This window comes from Eptesicus fuscus, chromosome 10 (assembly GCF_027574615.1).
Source record: "Eptesicus fuscus isolate TK198812 chromosome 10, DD_ASM_mEF_20220401, whole genome shotgun sequence".
Taxonomy (NCBI): domain Eukaryota; kingdom Metazoa; phylum Chordata; class Mammalia; order Chiroptera; family Vespertilionidae; genus Eptesicus; species Eptesicus fuscus.
In genome coordinates, this window is record NC_072482.1 from 80585624 (window position 1) to 80610257 (window position 24634).

The 24634-nt window shown below is 38.8% G+C and overlaps 1 protein-coding gene and 1 long non-coding RNA gene across 2 annotated transcripts in view; one reads left to right on the forward strand and one right to left on the reverse strand.

The window, feature by feature from the left end:
* RSPO3 (R-spondin 3) overlaps nt 1-24634 on the reverse strand; it is an 83382-nt gene that overhangs the window by 19068 nt on the left and 39680 nt on the right. The window contains exon 4 of the mRNA XM_008138563.3: nt 23321-23518. Coding sequence (XP_008136785.2) covers nt 23321-23518 — 198 coding nt within the window. The remainder of the gene's footprint in view (nt 1-23320; nt 23519-24634) is intronic.
* The window catches only part of LOC129150480 (uncharacterized), a 36506-nt gene continuing 18960 nt past the window's right edge, over nt 7089-24634 (forward strand). Inside the window, exon 1 of the long non-coding RNA XR_008557235.1 lies at nt 7089-7201. This is a non-coding gene — a long non-coding RNA (uncharacterized LOC129150480). The remainder of the gene's footprint in view (nt 7202-24634) is intronic.

The following is a 24634-nucleotide window of genomic DNA, read 5'->3' on the forward strand; positions in this document are numbered from 1 at the left end:
GTTGAAGTCTAGAACAATATGTATTTTGTATACCTATATAGGTTTTATTGATTTCATTTATAAAAGTTCACCAAATATAAACATCTTTTGGAAAATGTCTACGATTATATATACATAGCATATGTATTTACATATATTATTACTATATTATATAGTATATGTAATACAAGGCAGTAAATGTTTATCATGTTGCTGCTGACTCTTAGCTCAGATTGTGCTTTTTGAAATTTTTTTTGAAAATTCATAGGAGCTTGATATTTTACTATTTATCCTGACTTATAACTGAGCATAGTTGTAGCAGAGACTATATTGATGAGACTCCCAATCATTTTAGAAAAATCTTTGACAAGATATCTGACACTAAGTTGTCCCAAATGTAATCATTTTATTTTTTGATTTCTATGATTATGTGAAAAAAGGGATTAAATGAAACCTGCTTTAAGAAATATATTCCATATAATGAACAACATAAACTGATGAGCAAAAATAGAACCAGCGTTACTGAAGCATTGAACAGACTGTCCAACCTATGAGGGAAGGTGGAGGGTGAGGGGGTAAGACATCAACCAAAGGACTTGTATGCATGCATATGAGCATAACAAATGGACACAGACTGGGGATGGGGGGCATGTGTTAGGGAGTGGGGTGGCTGGGGAGAGGTCAATGGGGGGAAAAGGAGACTTATGTAATACTTTAAACAATAAAGAATTAAAAAAATAAAAAATAAAATCATAAAGTAAAAAATATAGATATTCCATTGTGAATTTTATAATTAAGCTTATGTGTATATCTGAGAGAATCTTGAGTTGTCTGTGACATTTATAGTTGTTGTGTAGCCCAAATTATACAAAATATCTCTGTTTGTCAACTATAATATAATGTTTAAAAATATATACAGTGAAATATAATTAGTTAACATTTTGATAACTATAAAGACTCTCATAGGATGCATAGCTCTAGAAAAGTGGCTAAATAAATATCTATTTAAATATTCAGTGAATGCCAGTTTCATTTCATACTTCATTTCTATTTCAGAAATGAGTCCAAGAAGGACTATATCCCACAGATTATGAGACTAATAGTAGCATACTAAAATTTATTTCACCGTTCTGTTTTTTAGGGGAAATGGTAACAACAAAACCCCACTAACAAAAACAAAACTTTAAGATCATTATTTGGCTCTCTCTGACTTCTTCCCCTGGACATCACTTACAGTTGATTTTTGAGGAAAAACAAACACATTTAAAAAAAAATTGACTTCTTATGACTTTTTCTCAGTTCACATTAAAGTTTTCTTTTTTCACTTTAAAAAAAAATATTTTATTGATTTTTTACAGAGAGGAAGGGAGAGGGATAGAGAGCCAGAAACATCAACCAGCTGCCTCCTGTACACCCCCTACCGGGGATGTGCCCACAACCAATATACATGCCCTTGACGAGAATCAAACCTGGGACCTTTCAGTCCACAGACCGACACTCTATCCACTGAGCCAAACCAGTTTCAGCTTTCACTTCTTGTTTCACCACTTTAGTTGCTCACCCAGCTTTGTTTATTTGTTCCTATAGCTTGTGACATATTAAGTTCAGTTCACACCCCATCACCAATTCTGACAGAATATAGAATTAAGTTCTTATGACTGTACTAAATTCCACATACTACTGACATGGAACATTTGGTGCCAACCTCAAATCGATTTCAGGTTACATTTGCATCCATGTCATCTTTCTGACAGGGCACTCTCTACCTTCTGCTATCTCAGGGGCAAACATGGAGTTGGGTTTAAGGAGGCAGAGCCTCACAGTTGGCAGCTACCAGATGGATGTCTCTTCTGTGCAGCAGAGATAAGAGTTCTCATTGGTGAGCATTTGAAACAAAATGGTAGCTTGAAAGGCTGGGGATTCACATTTATGACACTTAAGCAGATTTTAGGCTCATTGGCTTATTCCCAAGAATTGGGTAACATGTTATAGTTTTTAATGATTTGTTGGTTATTTGTTATTCTTTTAAATTCCCAAAGAATGAGAAAAATATCCAGTGGGAACATTGATGTGAGCAATAGACTTAACAGTCACTTGCATAAGCCATCAGCCGTGGCACATCACATTAAAAACCCCTAAGGCAGGCCAATCTTGTGTCAAAGTTCTCCGCAGTTAGAGAAAGGCTTTCCCATTAAGGAAGGACCAAGTTCAAAAGAAGTCTTGCCTAGCCCTAGCAGGGTTGGTTCAGTGGATAGAGCGTTGGCCTGAGGACCAAAGGGTCCCAGGTTCAATTCTGGTCAAGGGCACATACCTTGGTTACAGGCTCCTCCCCAGCCCCGGCCCTGGTCGGACTTGTGCTGGAGGCAACCTATCTATGTGTTTCTCTCACATTGATGTTTCTCTTTGTCTTTCCCTCTCTCTCCCACTCTCCCTGAAAATCAATGGAAAAATATCCTTGGGCGAGGATTAACAACAACAACAAGAAAGAAGTCTTGCTTAAAATGTAAGGTTTGAGAATCTTAGTAAGTGGAGGAGATGGGGGAGAAAAGGCAGTGTTTATTAGAAATAAAACTGTGCTGCCACGAGGAATCATAGGGATTAACAAGAGTATACTAATTCAGCCATAAGAAATTCATTTTTTTTAAACAGGTGTCACCTGAGTTAAATGAAGATGAGTTTTAACTTTTATTGTTTGAAATTAAATAAATATATTCACCCTGGAGTAGAATATTTCTTCTTTAAAGTGCATCTTGAGTTTTTTCATTGTCCAAATTCTGGATTATCATGAATTCATTTAAAATTACTTTCTGGTGACTCCTAACATAAAGTGCCTGCCCCTCCCCCCGCGCCTCCCCCCCCCTCCCCGAATTTAAAATACACTGTGCTCTTTTAAAAATGTATTCTTTTTATCTGTTTGACCCGATCAGTAATAGTCATCAAAAATAACTGACCAAACAAGTGGGGTTTTAGGACCCAAAGAAAATCATGGTAAGAAGTGATATTTTAGGTCTATTCACAAAAAAAGGAAATTAAGTTCCTTGACATTGGAGCTCCAACCTCCTTTGTAACAGGCTTGTACTTCAGCTTCCTTTTCTGCTTAGTCATTGCTTTAACTCCCACTCTGAGATTGATTGCATGACCCTTGGAGATGAGTGATCTTCCACTTGCTCTCAGCCAATGCAATCTGGACAACCTCAGGGTTGGTGAGGCTCCTCTTGGGTGGTTTTCATTTGTTTTAAGAACATTAAAGTATCTCATAAATCTATATTTATTATATTGGTGAGTAATCTACTATAATTAAATATGAAACGCTGAAGACAATGTTAAGGTAACAGTGGGGTCACAAACCTCTTTTTATGGTGGTTTCATGGCTACAAAAATACTCTGGAATTTGCTTTTGCATTTATCTCTGCATCTGCTTAACATTACAAAACATCCAGCAGCATATCATTTTCAGATGGGCACTTCATAAGTGTTTTAAAATAATAGTGATTTTTTTATGATAGATACATAATGCTCATAATAAAACAATTTAAGATGAATCTTAGAATGTGGTTAACAATATCCTTATTCAATATAATGTGTTCTCACTTACCAGTATTAGAAAATTTGGTGAACTAGTCTTAAAGAATACAGTCTTTAAGGATATCCATGTTTTTATACTAGCTCTATTCCTACTAGTTTTTAGACAGACCAGTAAAGAGATGAAGAAGGTGGGCTGAGTAATAAAAACAAATCGGCTATAAATCCACAAATTTGGAATCTATGGTTGAGAAGGCATTATGATAAGTTTGCTAAAATTGACCTTTGCAATATCATCAGGGAGAAGGATTTTTAAGTAGATTTAAAATTGACACAAAGTTGTTTTTAGAGGTATTTTAAGTTATTCAAAAGTATAAAGTTTTCCAGCAATTTATATCATTTATGGAAAAAATTGTTACTAGGCAATATTGTTTGAAAACTAAAACAGTCACCTAACCAATATATACTTAGCGCCTTAACCAAATGCAATTGAAGAAAGTAACAGGATTGTATGTCTTTCTAATATATTCTATATTCTGTAATTCAGACTCTTACTTCTTTGAATCTGGGTTTTCAATATTAAAAAAGATGCATTCTCCCACCCCCAACACAACAAAATCTAAACACTGTGCTTTCAGACTTTATCTTCAGAGAGGAACTGTATTTTCTAAGTTAGATAAAAGAACAAAACAAAACAAGTGGCCATACCGGAAGCTAAGAGACATTAAGGGTCAAATATAGGAATAAAACTACACATCAATAAATATATACTGGGAAAATGTTTAAGTTAGAGAACAAATGGATTCTAGAACATAAAGAGAATGATGAAGAGAGCATTGAGTGACTTCAGTAAAGCTGGAAAATCACCTTTTTTTTTTTTTTTTTCATATAAAATTAGAGGCCCGGTGCATGAATTCGTGCACATTGAAAGAAAATTAATTAGAAGAAATATTTTAATATTGCTATTCACCCTTCCTCTATAATAGAGTGTCAACCAAATTCACGATCAACAATGACAGACTGAAACAAATGTGTGCGATTGGCGCCAGCGAGAGCTTTATATGTATCATGCATGCTCAAGTCAACTTAGTCTTTTATAGATATAGAATAAAATTGCTTAATTAGACCTGCATTCTGATGTAGCTAAACTTTTTCCAGCCCAATGAAGCACCCCAACTTCTCTTTCAGGTAATTGTCAGCAACACAGCAGCAAATATCAACACGAAGCAGATTATTATTGTAGATGACGCAGGGAGAACAAAGGGTAAAATATTTAATTGCAGCAGTGTTTGACTATATTCTGCGCAGTGAGAAAACCTGAAGTCATTTTCAAGGTCCACCATTTCTTACTTCTTTTCAGTTGGGTCAAGTTTCTAAGCTTTCAAAATCTCCATTTTCCAGTTAATGAAAAGAAAATAGGATTCCACCGTGTCTCCTATCTACCTAACCAGGGCTTCTTTGAGGATCAAATGAGATGAAGCACGGGAAAATGTTTCACAGACATTTGGTTAAAGTGTGAAATGTTTGCACCTGGCTATAAAGCAAGTTGTGCTCCTGGGCTGAAGAAACTGCAAGGAGGATAGTCGTTGCTAGGGAGAGGAAGCTGGGCGTTACTACATGATGTCATTACCCAGTGCCCACAATGACTGTTTCCGGGCCGGGCTGGGCGCCACATTTTGTGTCATGGGGTCTCGGCAGCATTGGCTGCGATTTGGTGGGCTGTCACTCCGGGGTGGTGGCGGGGCCTGTGTCCCACTTGAGGGAAGCCAAGTGTTGCTTTGTGGGTGCCAGGTCCATGGTGCCATTTCTCCATGCGCATCACAGTAGCTCCTGTGTTGAGCATCTGCCACCTGGTGGTCAGTGCACGTCATAGCGACCAGTCGGACACTTAGCATATTAGCCTTTTATATATATAGATGTGCTATAAAATCTATTCACTACAAAGCTTTAAAATTGAATACATTTTCATGCATTTAAGTCAATAAGACTTCTTACAATACAAATGTAAGAAGTCTAAGTGTTTCTCACGCACATGATTTTATGGCTGGTTCAGAAAGCTAAGGTAAAGCTGCCCAAAGATAGAAAGCTTCTCCATAAATCTAAACACTACTCCTGCCAGACATCCCGCAAAACTGGCTTAGGAAAATTTTACTGTGCACTTCAAATGGAAACCTATTGTTTAACTGAGGATGGATGCAAATGGATCATGAAACAGGCTTTGTTTTTTAAAAAAAAGTGCTGGTGACTATATTCCCATTTTGCTGACTCCATATGTATTATTTTTAATTGCTGTGTGGTACAGCATATTTAATCTTTGAAGAAGATGTTCCATTCTATCAGTCCTAGAGAATATGGTAGCAGTGAGGATAACCTGAAAAGTGACACCTGATTTCTTAACGTCCCACATTCCATTCGAGGAGGGATTCTTCACACCTTTTGGTCTGTCCCTGATGGGAGCATATCCTTATTCCAAAATGAGGCTAAATTTAGTGTTTGTAAAATTCACAGGCAATGCCAAAATGACAGCCACCAATTTTCTATTTCCAATAGAACATCCTTGAATTTGGAAAAAAAAATTAATTATGTTTCAAGTGGCTGTAGAAGGCTTAATAGACCGCTAGTAGGTTTTACCACATCTTAATTCTAAAAATCTGTATATAATTTAAAGGAAACATATCCATGTGTTTCTGACTAACTTGCCATAAAGCTTATTTTGTGAGCTCAATTTCATGCCTAAAAAATATTTAAAAGCCTCTTTAAATTTTGAAGCCTTTGCTAAGAGCAAGGTATTGTGAACACACTGTTAGAAACAGGCTGGCCTTTGACATCCCACACTAAAGGCTGTCAGTAGGTATCTAATAATATTACTGCAGGAAATAGATGCTCCCATCTGCTTGAAAACCAATAGCCTCTGTTTGCCACCTCGGAGGAGCATGCTGTACATTGATCATGTGAGAATGAAACTCTTGTTCTGCGAGCAGTTTCCCTTGTTTCTAAGTTAGGATATTCGAGGAGGGATTCTGCACCGTTGCCTTAGCTTCGATCTCACGTGCCTTCAGCAGATGTCCACGGCAACTGAGAGCAGCATGTGATTTTTCCCATAAAGCCGTGAGTTCCCAGGGAACAACCCGAAAGTCACGCTGCATCTGCTTCGTTCGCACATGCACATTGTGTGCTCTCTTGGAACTCCATCCACGTGCAGCTTGCTTCAGGCTTGGAAGCCTCCCGGGGCCGCAGCTTCGCTCCGTGTTCTGGCGTAGCCACTGGTGCACGTGACACTTAGGAGACCATCTATACAGAACTCCATAAATCGAGTCGAAAATCTGAGCCTTTGAAATACATTTTTTTTTTTTTTTTAGTGAATTTCATCTTTATGTTTCCAGTGTTATTTTATGGTAGTTGGAAGGGGTATTAATTTTCGCGACCTCTTAAAAAGCCAAACAAGGCTCTTTACTAGAGACCATATCTAAACACAACCCTGTGAAAATTGCACAAAGCACTTAGAGCCTAAAGGTCACTGACTCTATTGACTGACAGTGTCTTTGTTTGGACAGGATGAGGCCGGCTAGCATAACCATTTACCACATTCGAATATGATGTTGACAATTTGTGGAAAACCATTTGGCTTTAAAACAGCCTTGAGGCAAAAGGAGGAGTCATTGGCCAGTTTGCTCACTGAGTTCAAGTCTGCTCTTTGAAGGTCAGAATGGTTATTAAAATACAAAGAAAGACTTAGCAGATTGGGTGGTAGGAAGAGAACATTCTCAACTTTATCAGCAGCAACAATGACAATAACAAGAAATAATGGCTAATGCCAACCACGCGTGTAGTGGGTATAATTAGAAAAGGTCAGACAAATAGAAATGAATGGTCATGTGGCAAAGTGTTGAAAGAGCCAGCATGGGAAGAAGGTTGGACGAATAGACAAAAAGACCAGGTTCTAGTCCTGATTACTCACACTCAGTGACTCAGTTTCCTCATTTTTTTAAAAAATGGAGTTGATAACAGCAATGTCCAGTTGCTCAGAATATTCAAAGGACTACATGAGATAAACATGCAGCTTGCCACGCTTTAGGCAAGCCACATTTGGAAAGAATTGATGTCAATGGATACGGTTATTGACGTTGAGTAAGGCCATATAACTCAAGCAAATTATTTTCCTGTCTTTTGGCTTTTTGTAAGGTAATTTTGGGTCCATTGTAATTCCCTTAGAAAATCATTTTTACTTCTTCAATAACTAGAAGTTACCTTAATCTTCAATTTAATCATCTTATCAGGTTCCAAAAATAATACATCTATGCAACTAAAATACCGTGTCCTAACTCCTTAGTGTCCAGAGGTGAATAAATCCCTTTTCAGTTGCATACTATTTAGTGGGAATCCATGGAATGTTAAAATTTAAACCAACTCAGGATTTGGGTACTATGTTTTAAAGATTTCTGATTATAACAGCCATACATGCTAAACAGTTTAGTTTTAGACTGTGAGATCAATCGTTAAGGGCATATTAGTGATTCAGAAGCCTCCTTTCTAGCGAAATCTAGGCTTGCAAAAGAGGCATTCTAATTTAAAGGGATAGATTTTTCTGGCAATCCCATGTTTAATATGATGAATTGAAAATACTTTTACGTTTCCTATGAAACTGTGGTGTTTGCAGTTCGAGGATTCTGGATCACATGTTGGTGGTTTTATTATTTTCATTACTCCAAATACATATATTTAAAGCCCTTTGGGTCTTAAACTCACTTATTTTTTTTAAAATTTAGTATTGCACACACATTTTTAGTTAAGCAATAAACATCTGTCATCTGCCATTTATTAATATTAATTATAAATGGTCAGTGACTCATGGGATCCAAGTATAGCAGCTGAGATTTTTCTAAATCTGACCTCCTTAGAGTTTATATAAAAAGTGCTCAGAGTACTTCTCCTAAGCTCCTAGCCAAGTTAAGCCTGGTTTGCAGCATAGTCTTTTAGATTATGCATTTAGCCATCAAAAAAAAAGGAGACAGGAATCCTGAAAAAAAGTGTTGCGTCAGGTATTAGGTGGGACAAAATAACAATGAGCAATGTTCTTCAAAATTACACGGTGTCATACATTAAACGTAACTACAAGTTAAAGGTTATGTGTACAGTGTATGTATTAGAAATGTTACAAGATTTCGTGTCTCTTTTCCATAGAGTTGTTGCTACAGATGACAAGTGTTGAAGCGACATTTCCATAAATTAGTGTAAGTAAATACAAATCTGAGGAGAAAACCAAGAAAGGAACAAAGGCCAGCACGTGAATGTATCCCTAGAGCAGGGGTCCTCAAACAACGGCCCGCGGGCCACATGCGGCCCGCCGAGGACATTTATCCGGCCCGCCGGGTGTTTTTGCCGCAGCTGCCTGTCCTGCTTAGCAGCCGACTTAGCAGTGTGCATAGGAATTTGTTCATAGTTGTTTTTTTTTTGTTTTTTTTTTTAAACTATAGTCCGGCCCTTCAACGGTCTGAGGGACAGTGAACTGGCCCCCTGTTTAAAAAGTTTGAGGACCCCTGCCCTAGAGAGCTAGTGTTCACAGCTCCTTATTTCTTGTCACCCTGAACGTCCCTCAGCGACAGCGTAATATACACTGTGACATCTGACAAAACCTCTGGATGATGCCTTAGGGGCACACGGATACATCTCCCTTTCGAGATTCAAGCAATGTCCTTAAGAAAAACATATTGTACTTTTCTGTAGTACAGGGTTTATAGGAGTATTAAGTTCAGGTTTTATCTGAATCTAATTGGGAAACATAAAAGAGATCTTATAAACCATCTTCTTTTTAAAAGATATGTCTTTATTGATTTTTTTTGTTTTGTTTTTGTTTTTAGGGAGAGAGAGGAAGGACGATGGAGAAAGAGAGAGAAACGTTTATCACGCACTCTCTACTGGGGATTGAGCCCTGAACGGGAATCAAACCCGGTGGCCTCTTGGTGCATGGGTCGACATTCAACCCCTGGGCCACACCGGCTGGGCTAAACCATCTTCTTTAATGTTTTCATATACAGTGCTCTAGCTCAGAGCTATTGGTGAGTTAGGCCTTACTTTAATACAAGCACTTACATTTTTTAAAATTATTTTGAAGTGCGGTAAAATGCACATAACATGAAACTTGCCACTTTAATCACATTTAAGTGCACAGATCATCAGAATTAGGTACATTCACACTGTTGTGCAACCATTAGCACTATCCGTCTCCTCAAATATTTTTGTCTTGCAAAACTGAAACTCTGTACCTATTAAATAAGTCCCAATTACCTCCTCCCCTCAGCTTCCGGCAACCACCATTCTATTGTCTATCTCTAATGAATCTGACTACACTATGTATCTCATATAACTGTAGTTATACAGCATTTGTCTTTTGGTGACTGGCTTATCTCGTTTAGCATCACATTTTTAGGGTTTACCCATGTTATAACATGTGACACACTTTCCCCCCCTTTTTAAAGCTGAATAATATTCCATAGTACATATACCACATTTTGTTTCTTCATTTTCCTGGATAAACAAATGTTATCAATGGACTTTTGGGTTGCTTCCTCCTTTTGGCTATTGTTAATAACACGGCTATGAATGTGGGTATACAAATATCCTTTTGAGACCATTTTGCTTTCAATCATTTTGGATATATTACTAGATGTGGAATTGGTGGGTTATATGATAATTCTATTTTTAATTCTTTGCAGAAACACCCCACTGTTCTCCATAGCGGCTCCGCCATTGTACATTCCCAACCATCATGCACAAAGGTTACAATTTCTCCCCAACAACTTCTATTTTTATCTATTTTATATATTAGGCCCTGCATAAGATTTCAATAACGAAAAAGGTTCTGTTACTAAAACTCATTTAAAAATGACTTTTCTGATCCAATCTTCTCATCTTGTAAGCATCTGTAGATAGCCCAGTAATGCATCACCAGGAGCAAAGCAAGACTCAATAAATGCCCATTAAAAAGGTTGCTCTTCTCTCCATAAGAAATCTCTTGCCTGTCTTCTTTTCTGGCCCTTACCAGATCACCTTTTCAGGTAGAACACTCTTCGCTTAATGCTTAATCTGCTTTCCAGAATACCTGGCCCTACGCCACAAGAGCAAACTCACTGAGAAAGACCTATTTCATCGAAGGGAGACAGTCTCTCTTCCATTGTAGCATCAAAGGGTAGCTTAAGCAGGTGGCTCCCTTCGCTGTTTAAAAACAGGGGTGAAAAGAAGGGATTCAAAAGAGGAGAAAGCCACTAAAGTTAGCATGGTGATGCATTATTAAATATCTGTATAGTCCCACAAATGGAATTAGCAACGTAAACATAGTTGTTAATGGAAAGCGATTAAACAATAGTACAGGAAATATTGTGTCCATAAAGCAGCATGATATAGTGGAAACTGCAATGCACCAGGATTGGGACAAGGTCCCTTGGGCAAGTAATTTAATCTCTTTAGGTATTGGTGTCATTTATTGCCCCCCCCCCCCCAAAAAAAAGGAGGGGGGGAGGGGGATGGGTGAACTATGCATCCCTAAGATCCCTTTTGACTCTCTCATTTTGCTGTTTCATATCTTGCTATTGCTATACAAGAAATGTAAGATTATTCCTAACACACATCTTCTCTTAATTACATTGGCAGAGGCAAAAAGATACAAGGCAAGATATCTTCTATGTATGGATCATCATATTTACATACATATTTGCTTAATAGAAAAATTGGAAAAGTATATAAATAGCTATCTTATAGAAATCCAAATAACTAATGAGCACATTATTAGCCTTCCTGGTAGGCAGGAAAATGCCAATAACAAAACAATAGGATAATATTGCTAATTCATCAGATTGGCAAGAGTTTAAAAAACTGGTAACATCCAGTTCTGGCAAATACATAAGCAAACAGGCAATTCTGATACACCACAAATGTGAACTGTTAAAACTTTTTTTGGAAAGTAATCTGACAGAGTACATTAATATTTAAAATGTGCACACCCTTTTACTTATCCACCCAGTGTTTGGGACTCCATTTTATATTAAATCTCACAATTATTGGATGCTTACCATGTGCCAGACACAAGTCTAAGGGTTTTATACACACTCAGCAACTCCTCACTACATAGCTCCTCGCAGTCACTGTTGACATCCCCAGGAAAACAGGGCATACACAGCCCAGTCACTTGCTTAAATTCATAGAACTTGTTAAAAGCACAAGTGAGATTTAAAAACAGGTATGCGGTTCCAGAGCCTGTATTCTACACACTATGAAATATCCACTCTTTTACCTCTGATAGAAAGTGAATGCGCCAACTTATGAATGTTATAGAGACTTTTTATTATAGCAGTAAGAACAAAGCCAGGAGAAAAGTTACTATCCAGGTTTGCCACTATTGATACTAAAAATAATGCTTTCGTAAAAACGAAACAAAGAAACGAACAGCTAGCCGGGAGTTGAACTGAGATGGTTCTGCCTTTCAAACGATTTCAGTGCGTTTTTACTTCACCAAACTGACCCTGCAAGGATTAAACATGAAAAAACACAAAAAGAAACCATGAGGCCAGGAGCAGATAGTTCTTTGAGAACTGAGGAAACCTGCAGGCATGGCAGGAAAAGATGACAAGGCAAGATCCACAGTGGGAAGAGGGACACTCGGGCACATAGGAGGAAACCAAAGGGCTGAGAGAAATGACACATAAAAACTCCCTCCTCCTGAACATTTCAAAGCAAAATTTGACACACCGAGTAAGTGTGAATCCACCATCGTTCCTATGAAATACTTTAGTAAACTGTGTTTCAACTATTGGAACAAACAAATTTAAAATAAAACCAAATTATTTTTATGATTTTGGAGCTGCATGGAAAGCAGGCATGCGTTATATATCAGATGTTTACAGTGAGTACGTACTATTTCTGAGGGATATTTCACTATCACATGTCCATATTTCATAGAAATAATTAGCAAATTAGCATTCTACTAATTGCATTATGGAAAACTAGGTTATTATTTCTGTAAATAGAGTAATAAGATTAAAATAAATTAGATGGTAATTGCTGATCCTTTGCAATTAATTAGATGCTAACTGCCAATTCTAAGTGTGCATACATTTTTTTATGTCTGTCTTATTTTTGGAATCAGCAGTTATTCATATTTCCCAAGTGTGAATTTGGTATGTTGACATTTTCTTGACAAAAAAATGTGACATTTTATAAAACGTCAGTAAAAAATAAGTGGCACTGTGCTTCTAAACTTCTAGATTTCATGTGATGCAAAAGTAAAAGGAATATCTCATTTAAAATGCACGTGTTTTGCAGTGAGATAGAAAACGTAATTGGACTCTGTTCAGAACCTCTTTCCTAAATCTGATTCTTTGCAAAAATAGGAAAAGCAGGCTTTTCCAGCAGAAACAACAAATAAACAAAACAACCCTTTACAAGGCAAATTTCTCAATTATGGCAGGCTGGGCTCACAGAGGCTAGAGTTATGACCGGGTGGTGTATACACAGCATAAACATAAGAGTTCAGTAATTAGGTTTGAGTTAATTTTAACGTTCCAGTGGCCTGGTTCATAATCAAGCAAAAGGTCATTACCCACACTGGTACATTTCACACAGAACACTCAGCAGCTAGAAATGGAAATGGACGTGCCTTTACTTAAGCTTGCACAAATCAATCCCAGAAACCACTCACATGAGCAGTGGGTTATTTTCCTATTCATTTCAGAGCCAGTTTACTCACATAAAAATGTTTCTAGCAAACCACAGAAATCAGGGAAAAACACACAGATTAAAACATCATTAGCATTAAGCTATACGTGCCTCTCTGGTCTAATATAGATGGAGAAAACGTTGGTTATTCCTCCTCACTTAAGTGTTTTTCCATATATAATATTGGGTAGGATGACCTCATAAAAAAGTATAAGCTTCTATATTTTGTAAAATTTGAATATTTTTTTTTTAGAAGGGCATCTTTTGCAACTGATGTTTGTTAGCCTCTTTGTTTTTACAAGGACCTGCCACTCAGAGTGGCCTGTATGTGCCTTGGCTTTGATAAGGGGCATGCAAACCAGGCAGACCAGTCACGCTAGCGCAGTCCTCCTGCCTCAGTGGTTCCTTCAGGGGTGGACATGTGATTCACGCAGAGTCAATGTGAGTCCCTTTATGAGATTGGGTGAGTGAACACTGGAAGAGAGAGAGAACCATTCTTTTGGATTGAGAGCAATGTGGATGTAGACTTAGGGCTGCCCAGAGCCGGCTTTCCCCGGAGTAGAGAAAAAGCTCTCTGCAGCAGGACGAAGAAGGCCAATAAACAATGAGAAACAGAGGCAGGATGAGCTGAAACGGTGAGAAAGAGCCAAGTGATATTGTTAAAGCACTTAGAGCAAGCTGTGCCTACAGCCAATAGTTTTCTTTTGGTTTGAGGCAATTTGAAGTCTGTCCTTATCAACTAAAATGTCTGATGATACAAAGGGGGATTAACGGTGAGCTTCGTGAGAAGGGGTTATCAACGGGGGATCACCACTGATATATTGTTTTTCTGTTCAAGCAATAATTACATGTTTTTGAAAATAATGTATTTTAAGAAACTAAAATAAAAATTATAAAACAAGCACCTGGCCGGTGTGGCTAAAGAGTTGATTGTCGACCTATGAACCAAGGAGGTCACGGTTCAATTCCCGGTCAGAGCAAATGCCAGGTTGCTGGCTAGATCTCCGGCGGGGGGGGGGGGGGGGGGGGGGGGGGGGTGCAGAAAGAAGGCAGCTGATCAATGATTCATTCTCATTATTGATGTTTCTCTCTCTCTCCTTCTCCCTTCCTCTCTGAAATCAATAAAAATATATTTTAAAAAATTATTAAAAAAGCATTTCCATTTAGGACATGAAAAGTTAAAACTTGTAGACAATAGTTAAAAGGAGTAGGACTCTCTTACTTCTAAAGTACTGTTTCTTCCTTTGTAAAAACACACGCTATGGTTGATGAAGATGTTGTGTAAGAGATTATTTCTATTGTACTTTCCAATTTGTAAGGGGCAGGAGAGGAATCTATAATAATAAAAGCATAATATGCTAATTAGACCAGACGTCCTTCTGGACGAAGCTGGGGCTGCGAGGGAAGCCCGGGTCCTGGGTGCCGGAGGGAAGCCGGTGCCGGCAGCCGGGAGAAGGAAGGTCTACTCTTGCAAGAATTTCGTGCATCGGGCCTCTAGTAATAAATAAAAGGCCAGGCCAAGATACCTTCATACACTGAACAAATAGTTATTAAAGCACCAGTCCTGTGCTAGACACTCTTAGGTGTCTGGGATAGAAAATGAACAAAAGAAACAAACCAAAACAAAGTCCCTGCCACTGTGAATCTTATACTTCAGATGTTGGCATCATGGTTCATGTCTGTCCACAAGGTAGTGAGCATCGGTGATTGGCGCACTTGTAACATATACCTGTGTGGATAATTTTTATCTTCACAGTTTGCTTCACGAGTAGCTGAGGTCTTCATTAGAGTTTGCTAAGACATTTACAAAAACATTTGTTTATGCTGGCAAAAATGAAATATCTCTTTATGCTTTCTGTTTTGGTCTCGAGGTGAATATGTGTGTTTTTTTGGTGTGTGTGTGACCACCATGTTGATGTGCTGATATATGTTTTCAAGATGGTTAAGTAGGGTTAAAGATACAGCTTGTGGCTGTGGAACAGAGCTGAGCTAACGGGCTCTTTGGAGAAATGACCCCAAGACCTTGGCTTCCTTTGCAGCCTGTTCTAGCCAGCTGAGATCCCTGCCAATTAGGAGGGTTCCCTAGAGAGAGACTGGGAGAGCATCAGCATAAATTTAAATTTTGGACCCCCAAGTATAGTTTCCAAAAGGGCCTTCTTGTCCTTTGCTAATTACAAAGTAAACATTTCTCCGGCAAAAAGACACTTCCTCCTTTCATGCTCCTGTCCTCTCTCCTACCTCCCTAATACAGTCACTCCTTGAAAATGCTGCTGCTGCTGAAACCTCTTTGGCAGAGAAGACATCCCACATTTGAAGGCACAAAAGAATTATTCTTTCCATAGATCATTATCTTGTTCTCCTTTTATCTACTCCAGCAACTTCTTCATAGGAGCGTTACAGACTAACTTTATAGATTGTTACAGCCTGGCACAAAGGACTGGATACCTTGTCCTGAGGCCTCCCAAGAGGTGTGACCAAACAAATACGACCAGGTTCTAATTAAATTCTGTGATATCATTGAAGCAAAAACATTCCCAAACTCATTTACATTAAAACATATCATATTTAGCACCACAAGCGGAAATGAACCACTCAAATGGTTTAATCCTTATACACTGCTGCCAAAGCAGACCCCAAATAGAAGGAGGTATATTTTTTACTGATGGACTAATCCAAACATAAAATTTCTATCTAGCACAGTGCCTGGCACCAATAGGCTATTATTATTAACAGGGACAGAATGGGTATGAAGGGCAAACTCTTCAAAACCTCTTAGTCCACCATGTTTCTGTTCTTTTCCTTTCTGTCTAATCTTCTATTCGGTCCCTTCTACCGTTTGTTTATTTTCACACACACACACACACACACACACACACACACACACACACACCTTGCCTTCTCATTATGGGTTCATTGCTTTATTTTTATTATTATTATTTTTTACCTTTTTAATGAATTTATTGGGGTGATGTTGGCTAATTACATGGGTTTCAGGTGTACAATTCTACAACACATCATCTGTATATTGTATTGTGTGTTCACCACCCCAAGTCAAGTCTCCTCGCATTGCATTTACTCCCCCATACCCTCTTCAAGAGAAACTGTTTTTCCTCTCCCTTTTCAAACCTTGTAGAACCCCCTAGCCACTTTGAGAATGATAGAAACATAGCCCACTTTCCTTAGTCCTCAGCCAGCCAACCACACGAGGGAGCCCAGAGGGAACTGCACAGGGGACCTCAGCTTAAATTGCTCATTCACATTTATTGTTACTGTTTTTTTTTTTTTTTTTTTTTGAGCCTCTAGGTTTTGGGATCATTTGTTATGCAGCAAAGGCTGACTGAACAACTTCACTTCATGCACAGAATCTAAACAGTGGCAAAATCATTGTTTGCTCAGGGGCTGAAGAATGCCTTGTGTACTACAGCTACTACTCTATTTAATAAACTGGCCCACGTGTGTTACATCAAAAAACATTAGAAATTTATTAACATCACAAAAAATCTGAGAAAAGAAAGGCATTTGTCTGGATAATTTATGATAAAGATGGTTTTAGAATAGGGATGCTGAGGTACATATCAACACAACAGAGAAAACTAAAAATGATTATTCTGTCACCATAGCAAGGAAGGGACTGCATGGATAATGGTAACACAAGTATTTCCCACGATAAATTTTGACCACCATGAATGATGTCCACCAAATCTTAGGTTGCCTACAAAAAATGGGATAATATGAATTTGGTATTAATTATAAAGAGATAACTGATGGCTGAATTTTTAAAAATGGTACAGTACCTAGGGTTGCAAGGCATGAAACAAAAAGTTTCTTATTTTTAGCTGAGCTTTTTCCTTAAGATCGACACACTTAAGAAGATACAACCAGATTGCAAAGTAGTCTTTAAGAGGAGGTACATACATTTATATTAGGGCACATCTCTCTGAGAGCAAAAGGTGTTATTTATTGCAATGGACTACCTGTTTTGGAGGCTTTAGCATAGCTGAACATTTTCATGTGACACTGAAATATTTTAAATTAAAAGAACATTAATTTTTAAAATAAAATTGGTTTCTTATTTTTATATTAACTTGGGGGGTGGGATTTCCCTTCTGTTCTACCATCTCGTCCTTGCTACCAAAGCTTCGGATCATGTGCAGGTTTTCGTTGGTGGCAACGGGCCCTGCCCAGAATCTGAACAAACCCATTGGGGTAGGAACTGACTAGAACCCAAGGAGGGATAACAAAGACAGCTTGTTGAGTTTCTCCTCCTTGTCATCAGCAGATAATTTTTTGTGTGTAGGGCTGTTCTGTGCATGTAGGGTATTTAGCAGCATCCCAGTCTTTACCATTACATGCTGATAGCATTCCCTTCCTCTAGGTTGTGATCATCAGAAATGTCCCCTGGGGAGCAAAATCATGTAGGTTGAGAAGCACAGTCTCTAATGCCATTATCATCTCAGCTCTGCACTTTTTCACACGTTCTCTGACCCATGGCAAAGAGCTAGTCCATCGATTGGGTGTAGGTTAGAGTAGACAGCTCCCACCCTCCAGTGCTTAAACAGGATGAGCCGCCGGCCAGCTGGTCTTCCTCCATGGATCACAGGTGGGGAGAGGACAGCATGCACATACTCGAAGCCAGTTGGCATCCTGCAATTTTGAGCTAACCAATCCATCGATTTGGATTTTGCAAACTGTTCAGAAAATATTGGCTAAATATATTGTTTCGAATTTGAACAAATATTTAATCTAAATACTTCTTGTAGAAAACGTAACCATTCATCACTGGAATCTTGTTATAAAGCTCTCAGGAAGTAAACTAACAAACAGAGGAGGATACCTAGGAACCAAGCAGACTCACTTTTTATTTGCTTGATTTTTTAATGCTGTTTCTGCTGTAATTTTAAATATAGTGCTCATGATAAACATAATCTACCTAATAAAAGAGTAACATGCTAATTGACTGTACCTTCACGATGCCCACCAGCCAATCAGGAGTGAGTATGCAAATTAACCCAACAAAGATGGCGGGTTAATTTGCATATGTGGCGCCGAGCGGCTGGGGGTGGGGCAGGACGCTTGCATTGTCGCCATGGTGATGATGCAGGCATTCCACCCCACCCCTGGCTGCTCCGGGCCTCTGAGCAGTGTAGGAAGGCAGAAAGGTGGCTCCAGCCAGAGCGAAGGCGGTGCCGGCAGCCAGGAAAAAGAAGGCCCATTCTGGCACAAATCTTTGTGCATCGGGCTTCTAGTGCATATATAATAGTGGTATTTGAAGTTGTGATTAATAGCAATTTATAAGTTAACATATAACACATTTCTTTTGTGTAAAACCTACTAGATTTTGCTACGTTACTTTTAATTTGGGGAAGGCACATAAGGCAACCTGCAATATGTTCAAATAATGCAATAATCCCCACACTGTTTCTTCCCTGGAAATGTCTCTGGATATTTTATTTATTTATGTTTTAATGGATTCCTGTTCTCTTTCTCTGGTGGGAAGGATGGTATTTCTTTCGACACCAAGAAAGTAGAGGCAACCCTATTTCTTCTGTGACTTACTTTTCTCCTCCATTTCTATCCCAGGATCATGCATTGCATGTAATAAATTAGTATGCTCTCCATGCAATTAGGCAAGGAACAAAATTTCTTTCATTCTTTGCAAATTGCCTGAAAACCCCATATCTATAGGAAATTTTCTTCAATCAATTAAAGGATGTGCAAATTAATAAGAAACATGTTTGGTCTTCCTATGCCTGCCCCCCACATACACACAAAAATTATCCCTTTGCATCAAATGCAGGCACACGTATATTACATGGTCCTGTTTCACTTCCCTTTCTCTAAGATGGTTACACCAAGTAAATCAAAAGAGTCAATAAATATAAGTTGACAACTATTGAAAGTACATTTTCTCCTTGTTTACTTCTATTTCAATATATTGTTTTAATGCATATATGATAGTCTATATATGTTAGACTTTATAATCTCTTAAAATATGTGATATATCTTTGACATTTTAGATATATAATTTAATTAAGATGGCTCAAGCTAGAAACTATTGCAATGGTTATAACTTATTAAAGCTGGTAATTGATGGAAAAGTTAAGGTTGATTAAAAGGTAGCATGTCAGGTAAAGGGAAATAATTTTGAAGGGTACAAACAAAAAGTACATCAGATAAAAATTCAGATTTGGGGCTACAGATATTACATTTTTCTTTACAGATTCATTTACTATGACCATTCTAAGCACGAGAATAATATTAGTAGAGAAAAATGTGTATGTGTGTATTATTAGCAAACAGTTTTTCAAATATATATGTATATGCATCTCACAACTAGAATAATCCATTCTGTTACTGAAACCTAGTTCCTTCTATTCAGTCTTTGTGTCCATTTTGAAAAGTCGTTTCTGGATCTTATTATTCTTCCCCAGAGACCTTGCCTTTGGCAATTAAGGCCCAACAGAAAAATCCTGAACACATGCTCCGCACCTTTTCCAAATATGGCTTATCTACCTCTGTCTATCGTTAACCCATTAGGCGGGGATGATAGATGTAAGTTTAAATTCAAGATTTTCAGGCTAAATTTATTTTAAAGAGTCTTATCTTTTAGCTTACTCCCCAGAAATGCTCCAGCCATGAATCTAAAAGATCTTCTTTTATTAATCTATAAGCATTTAAGACTGGTAAGAGAAATCATGGCTTTATCACTTTATTGTGTTTATTAAATATATATATAATCTCAGAGCCTAAGTGAGAGTACTCTGGGTAATATTATTTTGATATGGTATAGTGGTCTATCTAGAGGTCATAGATGCTTTTCTATTTGGTTTCTCCATGTTCAATAGGATATTTGATAAGTTACCATTAAAACAATGTAAGATACATGTTAAATTAGAGAAGTAATGAATTAAGGAAGAAGCGGCTTCCTTTCTATCTTAAATTTTTAGGCTACTTGAGAAAAATATTTGACAGACATAAAAAGATGTATGAAGATTAATAAAACTGGAACTGAATCTGGTATTTAATTGCAAGTGCAGTCTATATTTCCTACTTGGTTGTCTGTGTATTATGAAATTTGAAAAGTAATAAACACATACATTTTTATGGTTGTATAAAGTTCCTCTGTAATATGAAATGTTACCATATCCTATCAGAGGAAAGGAAAAAAGACCAGAAAAGAAACTTTTAAGCCAAGTTTATGTCACAGATTACTATTTTTAAAATTCTTGTGACATTATTTGTCTTATCCATTCTTAGTTTTAAAGACTGACTTTTTTTTTTCTTTTTTTAATTGATTAAGGTATTACAAATGTGTGGTTATCCCTCCATTGCCCCTCCCCTCCCAAACCTGCCCTCACTCTCACTCTCTGTTGAAAGACTGACATTTTTAATGTTAATGTTTAAGTCAAGTGCCAGAAAAACATATTAGAAGACCACATTCTCAAGTAAAGAAATAAAATGCAATTAGTACCATAATTTACTTTTTCTATCGGATAAGATTTTTTTACTTATATTTGAAAAGACAAGTATACGGAATACTCAGTAGTAGTGTAGAATCTTTGTGGAAAGGCTAGTATGAGTGAAGACCACCTGTAAGTCATTACATTTCAAGAAAATTTAGTAAACATAAGTAAATGTACAGCTATGGGAGCTTACCAACAAGTAGAGTGATGAAATATTTGATTTCCAAATTCAACTTTCAAAATCTAAGCTGTTTTAAATTAATTGGTAACTAATGCCAGAAAGACCTTTTTCACTAGCCAACTTTTATTCCTTAAACCTAATTTTAATCAAAACCTAATTTTAATTTTACAAATTTGCAAAAGCTTGAAGATCCCTTTAAAATAATCCATGTCTTCAATAATTTTATCATATTAACTACTTGATTACTAATGACAACAATAGCTTTATACATTCTGATGATTGCTGGTGCATTTGGTATAGTGAAAGACATTGCAAAGTACAGGTGACCCAAGTTCTGTCTCAGATGAGCAATATTCAGATTTGCACAGCACCCTCCTCTGTGTTCCCATTGAACTTGTTCACACACATATAATCTTCCCTAATATAAAATATTGCGATTTTCTGTTTAAACATCTTAATCCTCCATAGGATTCTGAGTGAACCTTCAGGATAGAAACTGTACCCTATTCAGTTGTAAATCTCCAGGGCTTAAAATTGTGTATGGCCATAAAGTAAAAATGAAATAAAATGATCTTGAATGAATGAATGAATGAATGAAATAAGCAAAGGAAGTTTAATTACAGAGGCAACTAAACTATTTTCAATTGACAGCTAATTGAGGGGATGATTTATCGACTTACCAGATAACTACCAATCTATATATATATAAAAGACTAAGCGACCATTAGGACCAAATGACCAAAGGACTGGTCCACCAGTCACTAGGATGCGCACTGACCACCAGGGGGCAGATGCTCAATGCAGGAGCTGCCTCCTGGTGGTCAGTGAGCTCCCACAGCGGGAGTGCCGCTCAGCTGACAGACCTGTCCCTGTGGCCCACCAGCCCAGCAGCAGTCACTCACTCCCTCAGTAGTCCTGCAGGTCCAATCTCCAGAGAATGGGCCAGGCACCAAAGGACCGGTGCTGCTGGCATGATCCGAACAGCGCCACCGGCCTCTGTCACCATGGCCACTTCCCCTCCCTAGACGCTCCACAAGGAAGAAACGATATAAAAGCGGCCGCCAGGTGGCTCCTGACAACCAGCTCAAATGTCAAGGGGAGGGATCTGGATCCCCGGTTATGCAAAGGCATCCCACTGCCCACCTGGAGGGCTGATCAGGTCCTGGCTACTCCCCATCCTCCTTGGGATGGCACCAGATGCAGGGCTCAAGGCTGGCGAGCATGAGCCTCTCCTGATCAGGACTGACTGGGCACGAGCCTGCGGCAGGTGCAGTGGGGCCAGGATGAGCGGGAGCAGCAGGCAGGAGTGGCAGGTGGCGTTGAACTGCCAGTTTCAGCCCAATCCCTGCAGGCCATGCTGAGGACCCCACCTGTACATGAATTCGTGCATTGGGCCTCTAGTAGTTATATAAAGCTATGTAACATATTGGTAGACACTGGTGCTGAAGACATTAGTGAGGAAGATGAAAAATATTAAATTTTAAAGACCAATATGTATTTAATCACCTTAAAACATCTTATGAAATGGTATATTTCTCCTTGGTAATCGTAAGACTTCAGAACAAGGTCTGACACAGAGTTATTGAACACTGATCATTAAGATTCTGTAATCTGTTATATAAAGTTAGTGTACTATGAATAAAAACTGGAGGATAACATGTCATTAATGTTGGTATTATATTTATAAAATATGGCTTGGTTCTTTCCTTCAAATGTAAAGTCAATATTAAAAACATATATACATTTAGCCCGGTTGGGGTGGCTCAGTGGTTGAGCGGTAGCCCATGAACCAGGAGGTCAGGGTTCCATTCCCTGTCAAAGGCACATGCCTGGGTTTCAGGCTCAATCCCCAACAGGGGGTGTGCAGAAGGCAGCCAATCGATGTTTCTCTCTCATAGATGTTTCTAGCTCTCTATCCCTCTCCCTTCCTCTCTCTAAAATCAATAAAGATATATATTTTAAAAACATATATATTTAAACATTTTAAAAATCCTATGTAACCTTTAAAACATGTTAGCTACAAAAGCTTACATCCCAACTGTACTTCGGTTTGTAGGCAATGAACAAAGGAATACGTTTATTTTCTGTTGTCTCTTCATCATGATCTTATACTGCATGGTATTATACCTTGTGGTTATGAGGCTCCCCAAAATTTTCTAGGCACCAGGAAGGTGGAGTAGAAAAAGGGAATCCACCCCTCCTCTCAAATAGGCCTAAATTCCCATGATGCAGCCTCCTTCATCAGACTCAGTGAGCACACTTCTATCGCAGTTTAAAGTTCTGCAATCAGCTCCATGTAAAAAAGAAAAATTACACATCTATATTCTGTAATTGACAGCCAACATATTCTTTGGCTAGTACACACTTTGGGGCTTTAGAGATGTATGATAATACCAAATATGTCCTAAGAAATAAAGTGAAATTTCCATCAAATTATGAAGATTCAAACAAGCGTATCTTTTAGTACCTCGTTCTCCCTTCTGACACTTCTTTCTTTGCACTGTACACTTCCTCGTCTCACTGGTCGGGGGACACAGGTTACCCTTTGCGGACGGATGCTGTGTTATTTCTCGGACCCTGGTTTCAGTCCCTCTTTTGAAGCCGCATGTTTTCCCCTTCTTCGTGCATGGGCTCCAAGCACTCCACTCACTGGCCTCACAGTGCACTGCAACAGAACAGCAGACACAGCCTCAGCTGGCGCACAGATATTCCCACGATTGTGAAATAAACAAAAAGGTTTGCTCCCATCAATACTTGCCCAAATTTTGAGCAGAAATCCTGCAGAACAGAGTTGGGCAAGATGACAAAGATAGAACAAAGAGAAAGGGGGGTGGGCGGGCAGGAAGTTTTCAGTGTTTTAGTACACATATTTAATCAGGTAAACTCATTCTTGCATTAGGTTTTCTTTTCACTTTAGATTTGATTAACCAGCAACTAATACAATTATTCACAATTAGCCAGTGTTTTACAAGTTCCCAGCACTGGACCATTATTGATTGATCCTGGTCATAACTTGATAGAATAGTCATTATTGTGCATTAGAGGATTCTTAAACTGTAGTGAATAACAAAATCCCCAGGAGGGCTAACACACAGAATTCTGGGCCCCACCCCGTGTCTCTGATTCAGCTGTCTGGGATAGGGCCTGAGAATTTGCATTTCTAACAATACATGCAATACTGATTTGCAAGTACTGAGAACACACTTTGAGAACTTCTGTGCTACATACAGAATGGTAAAGCGAAAAATGAATCTGGGTCCTTAGCCTGCAATCTACTACCTGTTCTACTCCATTGCTCTTGAGTATTTAAGTATTGTTATTTATTAATGGACTAGAGGCCCAGTGCATGAATTTGTGCATGGGTGGGGTTCAGCCGGCCCAGCCCCATTCGGTGGATTGGGGCCAGGCCTGTCCAGAGGAGGAGACAGAGGGAGGTTGGCCAGCTGGCCCAACCCCATCATCGGGGCCTGATCAGGGCTGGGCCAGCTGGGGGGAGGGGCCGTGGAACCTGCCCCTGATTGGAGTGGGGGGACCGATTGGGGGTGTGGCCAGCAGTGGGGAGGAACTGTGGGTGGTGTGCTGGCCAGCCCCACCCACAAATGGGGCTGGGGGAGGGGCTGCAGAAGGTTGGCTGGCCAGCCCCACCCCCGATTGGTGTGTGGGGGGCTGATCAGGGGCGGAGTTGGCTGGGGGGAGGGGCGTGGGCCAATCAGGGTGGTGGGGGCTGATTGGGGGTGGGGCCGGCCATGGGGAGGGGCTGTGGGTAGTGGGCTGGCTGGCC